The following is a 10,305-nucleotide window of genomic DNA, read 5'->3' on the forward strand; positions in this document are numbered from 1 at the left end:
GGTACACAAGCCCCCTAGTCTTGAGTTGACACTTGTTTCAGCAAAAAGACTAAGGCCTCGCCCTATTGTCACGTGTCATTTTGATAACATGTCATTTTCTGCTCCGTTGACATGACATTCTCTGCGCCGCCGACGCGACGTACCTTCGAGGACCCTGACGACGTGACACTTTCTGAGCGAGAAAAGTGACGTCTTGGGTCGTACTTTAATCTCCTGACACTTGGCTCAATCACACAGTGCCCATTCAGCGTCCTTCGCGCTTCAGTTGCAACGTTTGAGTCCTCGAAATCCCGCGCTCCAACTCATTGTTTTCATTCTTTTGCATTTTTCAAACTGTTCATCTTCCTTTCCAAAGAACTTTCTCTGCATTCTCTCCTCGCACCTTCAACTTTCATTGTCCCGACCCCTTAAAGGTATGGTTTTTCTTCTTTGATGATTCTTTTTCCTTTACTGTATTGCTGAACCCTTTTCTCTTCTTCAACCTTCAGTTTCTTCGTTAACTGTACGTGCCAAATGACGGCAAACCCTCCTCCCCCAGAGTTAATCATAGGGACTTTTACACATGGGCTCCGGACCAGCTGCCTGATGAGTGCTCGAGTCTAGTTTCCACCAAAGCTTGGAGGGACCATGTTGGGGATCCAACCACCTACGATCATCGTGCCTTCGCGAGAAGGCATGATGATGACATCGCAGTGCTCCCTTGCACTCTAGGGGAGCCGGTGTGTGGGGATGAGCGGGACAACAACGGGATCCCCTTCTTTTATTTCTATCAGGTGGTCTTCAAGCGTGTAGGCGTGCGCTTACCTTTCTCCAGGTTTGAGAGGTAGTTGCTAACGGAGATCAATATTGTCCTAGCCCAGCTGTATCCTAACAGCTGGGCCTTTGTCAAAGCTTTCGACATATTGTTCGGTTTCTTCGGGTGTGCACCTTCTGTTGATATCTTCCTTCATTTCTTCGAAGTTAAGAGACACAGGAATAACCTCTGGGTGACTCTCAGCAACATTCCTGGGAGTGTCCTCTTAACCCTGTTCCAGCACTCCTTCAAGGGGTGGAAAGGCAAGTTCTTCAAGGTTTGCTGCTCCGACCTCGTACCCTCCGCCCTTGACGGCTTTCCTTTGTATTGGGTGAAGGAGGCAAAAACCCTGAAGTCCAAGTCTCTTAAGGGGCTGCCTCCGAACGATCGAGAGGCTTGTCGGATTCTGGCTAGTGCGGGGGGCTTTGACGCTGCCGCCTTGATAAGCCTAGAGTATAACACCGAGGCTCTGGAAAAATATATAAGTACGAGAACTTCCCTTTATAACCTTTTATTCTTTGCTTTTGCTGGATTCTTGATTGATGCATGCTTTATCTTGTCTCTTTGTGTAGCTCCTTAGTTTGTGCCTGTCCTTTACTATGTTTGTCCTCTTGACGCAGATTCGAAAATGGACAGTCAGCGAAGGTCGCGGTTGGCTCAAGTGTTGAGGTTTGAAGATGGGACCTCAGCGTCTCCCTGCCCAACACCCGGAAGCCCCTGAAGAGCGGCCTGACTTCGTGTTTCCCACAAACATCGGATGTGTATATAATTGCCTTTTGCTTAACTTGCAACTGCCAGGAACCTTATTTGTAGTTATGACTCTCGATTTATGCTTACACGCCATTCGCTTTACCTTTGCATGTTTGTGTCTGCTTCTGCTTTCCTTTGCTATATCGCGTGCGTTACCTTCGGTACTCTCCCTCATCGTGTGTGACTTTAACCCTTTAGGTAGCACGTGACCTCCTCCCCTACTCCCCCATTTTAAGTCGTGATGCGTACCCTTCCCTTGGTCTCTCCATCAAGAAACTTACTCGGCCTTCCTACCTGCGAGGAATCTTCCCCATGAAAGCGTCGCCTGTCTCTTTATTGCCCAAAGGCAAGGAAGGATTTGGTCTCTACTAGGGCCTCAACATCGCTCGAAGGTGAGGGAGGACTATATTTGTTCCTCTCTGGTGCCTCAGCGTCGCTCGAGGGCAAGGAGGACTTATCTCACCTGTGCTGGGTGTCTACACTCAAGGAGGGACCTACTCTGGGTGTCCTCAGTGCATCTAAATACTTTGGGACAAAAGTCGCGCTCTGGTGCCCACGCCCATGGAGAGATCTAAACCATAGTACCGTATCGACCATGGAGTGTCTAAAACACCAGGGCAACTCAGCCCTTATCTTTTTGCATTTGGTGTCCACGACTGAGGAGAGGCCTGCTACCGCAATACCGTATCGTCCTCAGGGTGTCTGAAACACCAAGGTGTAACGTTCTAAACATCGAACACTGGGGCTAGCTGTTCCTACCTGAGGAGGGGGCGTCCCGAAGGAATCCCTTGACCCCTGCTCAAGGACTAGGCACCCATATTTTAGCTTACATCTATCGTCTGATACCGGGGCCAGCTATTCATACTTGAGGAGGGGGCGTCCCGAAGGAATCCCTTAACCCCTGCTCAAGGACTAAGCGCCCGGTTTTTTAACTTATACTGATATCTGGTACTGGGGCTAGTTGTTCATACTTGAGGAGGGGGCGTCCCGAAGAAATCCCTTAACCCCTGATCAAGGACTAGGCTTCCCGGATTTTAACTTATACTAGACATACCTGGTATCTTGACCTCCGCTTGATTATCTGGTGGCGACGCCTTGTGCTGGCGACGCCCTATTCTAGTGACACCTTGTCTTGGCATCGTTATCTTGGCGACGCCTTGTCTTAGCGATGCCTTATCTTGGCATCGCCTCATCTGGGAGACGCCTCTTCTTGGCGACGACTGGTTTTGGCGACGACTCCTCTTGGCGACGCCTCATCTTTTCGTCTTTGTTTCTTTAACCTTTGATCTTACATTCGAATGAGAGAAAAACTAGGGCAAAAATATCTTAAACTTCTCTTTTCTTTATTTGGGTGACCTCATTAAAAAACCCCCGAGAGGGAAAAAGAGTGTCCCCTTTACAAACTTCAACTGGAATAACATCAACTGAAATAAAACTTTAAATATGCCGCATTCCAGCTACGTGGGATGGGGCCCCCTTCTAAAGTCTCTAGCTTATACGAACCATTCCCTTTGGCCTTGGTTATCCTGAACGGTCCAGTCCACTTGGGAGACAACTTGTTTTCTAATTCATAGGGGTGGCCTTTCCTCATGACCAGATCACCAACCTGGAACTGTCGCAGTTTCACCTTGGAGCTGTACTGACGCTCCACCCTTTTTTTCACGGCCTCAGCCTTAATTTTCGCTTCTTCTCTAGCTTCATCTATCAGGTCCAGGTTCACCCTCCTTTCTTCGTTGGACTCTTCCGCCACAAAACCCAGGAAACGGCGCGAGCTTTCGTGGATCTCCACTGGGATCATGGCGTCCGATCCATACACTAAGCTGAAAGGTGTCTCCATGGTGGAGGATTGAGGCGTGGTGTGGTAAGCCCATATAATCCTTGGTACTTCATCCGTCGATGCCCCTTTAGCCTTCTCTAATTTGCGTTTCAAACCCCTCAACAAAACTCAGTTTGCTGACTCGACCTGCCCATTTGTCTGGGGGTGTTCGACCGATGCAAACACCTGCTTGATTCCTACTTCTGCACATAGCTTCCCCAACTGTTGGCTCGCGAACTGGGTGCCATTGTTTGAGATGAGACGCCTTGGTACCCCAAAACGACACACAATGTTCTTCCAAACAAAGTGTTGTACCTTGTGCGTGGTGATCTGTGCCACTTGTTCGGCTTCTATCCACTTGGTGAAGTACTCGATGGCAACGATCAAGTACTTCATCTGCCTTATCGCCAATGGGAATGGGCCTAGGATGCAATCCCCCACGTATGGAAAGGTCATGGGCTGTATATGGATCTCAATTCCTCTGATGGCGCCTTGTGCCAATCAGCGTGCATCTGACACTGCTTGCAATGCTGGGCGTATCGCACACAATCTTCTCTTATTGTCAGCTAGAAAAACCCTGCACGTATTACCTTGGATGCCAAGGATCTTCCTCCCACATGGCTCCCACAAATACCTTCGTGGAGCTCAGCCATTATCCTGGTGCACTCATCGCCACTTACACATGTCAAGATAAGGTGCGTAAACCCATGCCTGAACAATATCCCGCCTACTAGGGTGTACCTTGCGGCGTTCCTCTTAATCTTCTTGCCCTCTTCTGGTTCCACTGGGAGAAATCCGTCTGCTAGGTATCGCCTGTAAGGGGTCATTCATGTGTCGCCTTCCTCTAAAGCACATAAGTACTGATGCAAGGTGCCCTCGCCATATCTTGGCTCAGAGAGCGATGACTCCTTGGTTTTCCTCTCGTTGTACTGACATGAAGGACGTCCACCCTGTTGTCTGCAACGAACTTTCGCGGCATCTTGAGGGTTTCCTGTATTACGGTCCTCTACCTTCCCCCCTTGTCTGAGTTGGCCAGCTTGGCAAGCAGGTCAGCTCTGGCATTTTTCTCCCTGGGGACATGTACCAACTCAAACGCAGCGAAGGCTCTCTTCAACACCTCGACGTACCTCATGCGGCCATTTGTGGATCCTTCGCCTGATACTCCCCTGTTACTTGCCCTGTGACCAATTGTGAGTCACTCTTTGCCAAGAGGCTTTGTGCCCCCATTTCCTTAGCCAAAAGCATCCCAGCGATTAGCACCTCGTACTCCGCTTGGTTGTTGCTTGCTTTGAAGGCGAAGCGTAAAGCTTGCTCAATCAACACTCCGTTAGGACGCTCCAAGATGATCCCAGCACCGCTCCTCTGCTGGTTGGAGGACCCATCCACGGAAAGCATCCACTGCGAACCTAACTCCCCCTCTTGGGGGTCTCCCCCTGGTGATAGCTCTGCCACGAAATCTGCATAGACTTTCCCTTTGATGGATCCCCTAGGTTCATACTGGATATCGAACTCCGACAACTCTACTGCCCAACGGACCATCCTCCCTGCTACATCTGGTTTTTGAAGTACTTTCTGGATGGGAAGGTTTGTCATTACTACCACCGTGAAGCTGTGGAAATAATGGCGGAGCCTTCGAGCCGAGAACACCACTGCTAGGGCCGCCTTCTCTAGTGACTGGTACCTCAATTCTGGGCCTTGCAAGGCCTTGCTCACAAAGTAAATGGGTTTCTGCACTTGGTCTTGCTCCTGGACCAGCACAGAACTAATGGCCCATTCTGTTACCGCAAAGTATAATCGGAGGGGGACGCCTATCTGGGGCTTGCAAAGCACTGGTGGCGTTGCCAGGTATTCCTTCAACTTGAGGAACGCTGCTTCACACTCATCCGTCCATGCAAAGCGGCTATTCCTCTTGAGGCATTGGAAATAAGGGTGGCCCTTCTCCCCTCCAGCAGACACAAACCTAGACAAAGCTGCCATCCTCCCAGTCAATTGCTGAACTTCTTTAACTGAGGTTGGGCTCTTCATGGCTATAATAGTTGCACACTTATCAGGGTTCGCCTCTATTCCCCTCTCAATCAGCATAAATCCCAAGAACTTCCCTGCTTCCACACCAAAAACGCATTTTTCTGGGTTTAATTTGAGGCGATATTTTGATATGGTGGTAAACAGCTCCTCCAAGTCAGCTATGTGTTGGCCCGACTCGTGTGAAGTCACGACCATGTCATCCACGTAAGCCTGTACGTTCCTTCCCAGCATGGGTGCCAGGACCTTGTCCATTAGCCTTTGGTAGGTGGCGCCTGCATTTTTCAAACCAAACGGCATCACCTTATAACAGTAGCTGCACGTCTCCGTCATGAACGCCGTTTTGCTTTCGTCCCTAGGATGCATCTTGATCTGATTGTAACTTGAGAATGCATCCAAGAAACTCAACATCTTGTAGCCCGAAGCGCTATCTACTAATGCGTCGCTGTTACGCAGTGGGTATGAATCCTTGGGGCATGCCTTATTCAGGTCTGTGAAATCAACGCACATCCTCCACTTTCCATTCGCCTTCTTCACTAGAACTACATTGGCTAGCCACTCAGGGTATTGTATCTCCCTGATCTGCGCAGCAATTAGCAGCTTCTGCGTTTCTTCCTTCACAACGAGGCATCGCTCCTCGTTGAACTTCCTCCTTCTCTGTCGCACAGGGCAAACCTTGGCGTCCATGGTAAGTCGGTGGCACAAAAAATCTGGGTCGATGCCTGGCATGTCTGCCGCAGTCCATGCGAATGCATCTAGGTGTCGTGAGATCACTGCAACCACCTCCTCTCGTTTTTCAAGGCTCAAGAAGCATCCTAATTTGAACACCTTACCCCCTATCTGCCTTTCTACTATGTTGTCTTCTGGTCGGGGTCGCCCTTTCTGCACATTCTTTGCAAGAGACTCATTTGAAGAGTCCTCTTCCATAGGCGTCGCCCCAACAGACGCATCGGGCATCACCTCCTCTGGCTCTGTACCGTCCCGTATCCGGGTGGTGACAAAGTCAAGGTCAAAGTCAACGCCTGGAGTCAAAGTCAACACAAGGCGTCGCCTAGGTGAAGAGACGCCAAGTACCAGCGTCGCCAGGAGGAAGCGTCGCCAAGGCAAGGCGTCGCCTAGAGGAAGGCGTCGCCCAACCAGGGCGTCGCCAAGATTAAATATCACTAAGATAAGGCGATCATAGTGTGGTTCCCCGATACCCGTGGGTAGTGTACCGCCCTGGTAGTCGGAAGTGATGACGTGGCATGAAGCTACGGTATAGGCGTGTTGACGAGATGCCAGGTTGGCAGAAGGGAAGGAAGTCAGGGGGCTTGTGAAGTCGCCAGTTATTAAGTTAGCGTGCTCCGATCTCCAGCACACCAGAACCGGCGGTCACCGGGTTAAAGATGAAGTCGCCAGATGCAAACTCAGGCGACCAAGTGATTAGAGATCGCCGAAGATGAAGGTGGTGCAGATTATGAAGGCGGCCGGAGAGACCACAGGGAAGGTGTGTACGAAGGCACCCTAGCTCGCCAATCTAGTAGAGATCGCACTCCAGGACAGCTATGCACTGAGTAGTATCATGCATAAGTAACTTAGCCAAAGGAGAGTCAGAAGTAGCGCCCAAGTCAAGGAGGCTCCAGATGATGGCACGTGTACAGCTGGATGCGAGCCACGTGTCCAGGTGTGTAACTGCCAGGAGAGAGAGAGTGTCCAGGTATATAAGGATTTCCCAACGAACTTCTGAGGTACGCACGTTCAGATTGTCTTCTTTACGCTTGCGAGTTCTTGAGTACACTGTGAGAGAGAACATTGCACGGTTCCTTGAGAGTTCTTGAGTGTTACTCTTAGTATTTGGTGGTTCCGTCACTGACTTGGGCGTTGGAGTGCGATCGGCCACAGCGGCGCCGCTCTGTTCTTTTGCAGGTTCTTGAGGTGGATCGCGGCGAAGGACGGAGGTTGACACGGCGCACACGTCGATCCAAGTTTGACGAGGCAAGCTTCAACGTTCTGGTCAACAGGCAAGATCATCAGGCGCCCACCGTGGGGCCGTGTAAAACCTGTTCCCATCCACAGCGTGAGTTCTTGGAGATTTTGCAGTTTTCTGTGTGGTTGCGTGCTGGTGCAACCATTGTTCGCTGTTCATCTAGGTTTTGTTCGGTGTTTTCGCGTTTTCTACCGTTCGTTTGGATTTTTGTTCGGTGAGGTGAATTTTTCTGCTGCTTACGCGAGATTTATCTGGTGAGATCTGAGTTCTTTGGCTCGTATTGGTTTTTCGTGGAAGAAGCGGTGGTTTCTGGTGGAGTTGCAGGTTTCTGTGGAGGTGCGCTGTGTTCTTGAGTTTTCTTTCGGAGTTTCGCGAAGTTTTGACCGATTGATCGTCGAATCGATCGTCGCAGAAGGAAGTGTTGTTCATTGCTCTCTGCGATTTACGAAGTTTTCATGAGAAAAATGAGAAGCAACCGTTCAAGTCCAGTTGCGCCCGTTGCTGCTGAAGGCGCCAGCGCCATGACTATGGCGCAGATGGTGGAAATCATGCGTTCGTTGCAGGCGAATGTGGAAGCCTCACGTATAGAGCAGGCGAGAATGCATGAGGACTTGGTCGCCTCTCGGGCCAGGAATGACGAGCTCAGCAAAGTGACTGAAGAGCTGCGTCAAGCTCTTCAGGAGCAGCGAGGGCGCCCGGTCGCTGAAGAGGTCGCGCCGTCAACGCCGCCTCGTGTTTTTCCTATGCCTTTCGCTCAGGCGATTACTGACACGCCTATTCCTGCGAGTGTGGTACATGTTAAGGCTGTTTTTACCGGCGTGGAGGATCCTGAGGCTCATCTCACCACGTTCCATACGCAGATGATGCTGTCAGGAGGATCAGACGCCGTGTACTGCAAGATGTTTGTGAGCACACTTCAGGGAACGACGCTGGAATGGTTTGTGAGCTTGCCTACCGATCACATAACCAACTTCCAACAGTTTTCGAAAATCTTCGTCGAGCAGTACATTGTGAACAAGGCACCGCCCAGGGTGTCTTATGACTTGTTCGACATAAGGCAGTATCAGGGGGAGTCCCTCAGGGATTACCTGAATCGTTTTGGGGCGCAAATGGTCCGATCGCCGGCCAAAGATGAAGAAATGCTGGTCTATGCATTTAAGAAGGGCGTGCTGCCGGGACCATTCTGCGAGGCATTGATCAGGGCTCACCCCGCCACGTTTGCTGAGGTTAGGCGACTTGGGGTGGCCCACATCGCCGATGAGAGTGAAGTCGCCGAGAAAAGAGGAAGCGTGGCTCCCGCTAGGTCACGCGCCCAGACCAGGATCCAGCCACAGAGGGTGCTGGAGACAGCGGCGGCCAGGAGGGATCAGAGGACTCGCCATCCTTATGATCCAAGGAAGAACAAGGGCAGGGGCCAAGGGCGCCAGCAACCAGCACGCCGGGAGTACAATCGCCCGCCAAAGCACAAGTTTGTCATGGGATTGGTGGACCTGATCGCCATTCCCAATATATCAGCTAGGTTGAAAGCGCCCGAGAAGGTGGGTGACAAGGTGCTGGGACCAAAGCCAGACGCCTGGTGTGAGTTTCACCAGGGCTTTGGCCACACCGTGGATTCGTGTTTGGCTTTAGGATACCAGCTCGACGATCTGGTCAAGAGCGGGTTCCTAAACGACTACTTGCTAGACAGAAGGACAGGGGGCGCGTCGAGCTCCCAACCAGCAGGTGAAGAGGCTCAGCAGCACGAGATGCCTACACACGGGGAAATCCACACCATTGTAGGAGGTTTCTCGGGTGGTGGATGCACCGCATCACAAAGGAAGAAGTACGCGAGGTCTGTGATGACGGTGGATATGTTTGAAGACCACTCGCCGGATGTGGACATTACGTTCACCAAGCAAGATCTTCGGGACGTTGTGCCTCATGACAACGATCCCATCGTCATCTCGTTGATCACAGCAGGAAGAAAGGTCCACAGGGTGCTGGTGGACCAAGGAAGCTCGGCAGACGTGATGTTCTGGCCGACTTTCACGCAGTTGGAGCTACCCCTTGACCAGTTGAGGCCTTATGGAGGATGTTTGTATGGTTTCGCTGGCGATCAGGTAGAGGTCAGGGGGTACATTGAGTTGAGGACTACGTTTACAGATGAGGCGGGTTCGAGAACAGAAAAAATCAAATACCTTGTCGTGAACGCTCCTTCAGCATACAACATTCTGTTGGGAAGGCCCACGCTCAACAGAATAGGCGCTATACCGTCGACCCGGCACATGAAGGTGAAGTTGCCGTCTATGGAGGGGGTGGTGATCACCATCAAATCCGACCAGAAAGAAGCGAAGAAGTGCTATGAGAATAGCCTGAAAAATAAAAGGTCTGTGAGTTACGTGACAACCACCCCGCCCCCTGGCGTGAAGCCCAGATCGACGGTAATGGAAGAGACCGCCGGAAGAGACGTGGAGATGGTGGACGCTGAGCTGGGGGAGGGGAACGCTGGTCTGGAGGAAGAAGAGGCGAGGAATCGCCCTGAGGAAGCGAGGGAGCTGGGAATCGCCAGGGCGGTGATCGCCAGAGAAACAAGGCCAAAACCCGTCGAGCAGTGGCTCGAGAGAGAGATCGGGGGAAAAATCTTCAAGCTGGGAAGATCCCTGGAGGTCGAGCTCCAAGGCCAGATCGCCAAGGTGATAGAGCGGCATCTGGATGCGTTTGCATGGTCCGCTTCGGACATGCCCGGGATCGATCCCGATTTCTTGTGTCATCATTTGGCGATGGACAACCAGGTGAGACCAGTACGACAGAGGAGAAGGAAGTTCAATGAGGAGAGGAGGCAGGCGATCAGGGACGAAACGCAGAAGCTCCTTGCTGCAGGCCATATCAGGGAGGTGCAGTACCCTGAATGGCTGGCAAATGTCGTGCTGGTGAAGAAGAGCAACGGGAAATGGCGCATGTGCGTCGATTTCACCGATT

General features: G+C 51.4%; 1 protein-coding gene across 1 annotated transcript; it reads right to left on the reverse strand.

Moving 5' to 3' along the window:
* Nucleotides 1-2,963: 2,963 nt before the first annotated feature.
* Nucleotides 2,964-3,380, reverse strand: LOC137817715 (uncharacterized). Its single transcript, XM_068620953.1, has one exon. It carries the CDS (start codon nt 3,378-3,380, stop codon nt 2,964-2,966), a length of 417 nt encoding a protein of 138 aa, XP_068477054.1.
* Nucleotides 3,381-10,305: the final 6,925 nt, after the last annotated feature.

The sequence above is a fragment of the Phaseolus vulgaris genome, chromosome 10, assembly GCF_000499845.2.
Source record: "Phaseolus vulgaris cultivar G19833 chromosome 10, P. vulgaris v2.0, whole genome shotgun sequence".
Classification (NCBI taxonomy): domain Eukaryota; kingdom Viridiplantae; phylum Streptophyta; class Magnoliopsida; order Fabales; family Fabaceae; genus Phaseolus; species Phaseolus vulgaris.

Excerpts from the sequence above, each read along its gene's own strand:
- LOC137817715 (XM_068620953.1), bottom strand. The coding sequence starts at position 3,380 with ATGGAGACACCTTTCAGCTTAGTGTATGGATCGGACGCCATGATCCCA.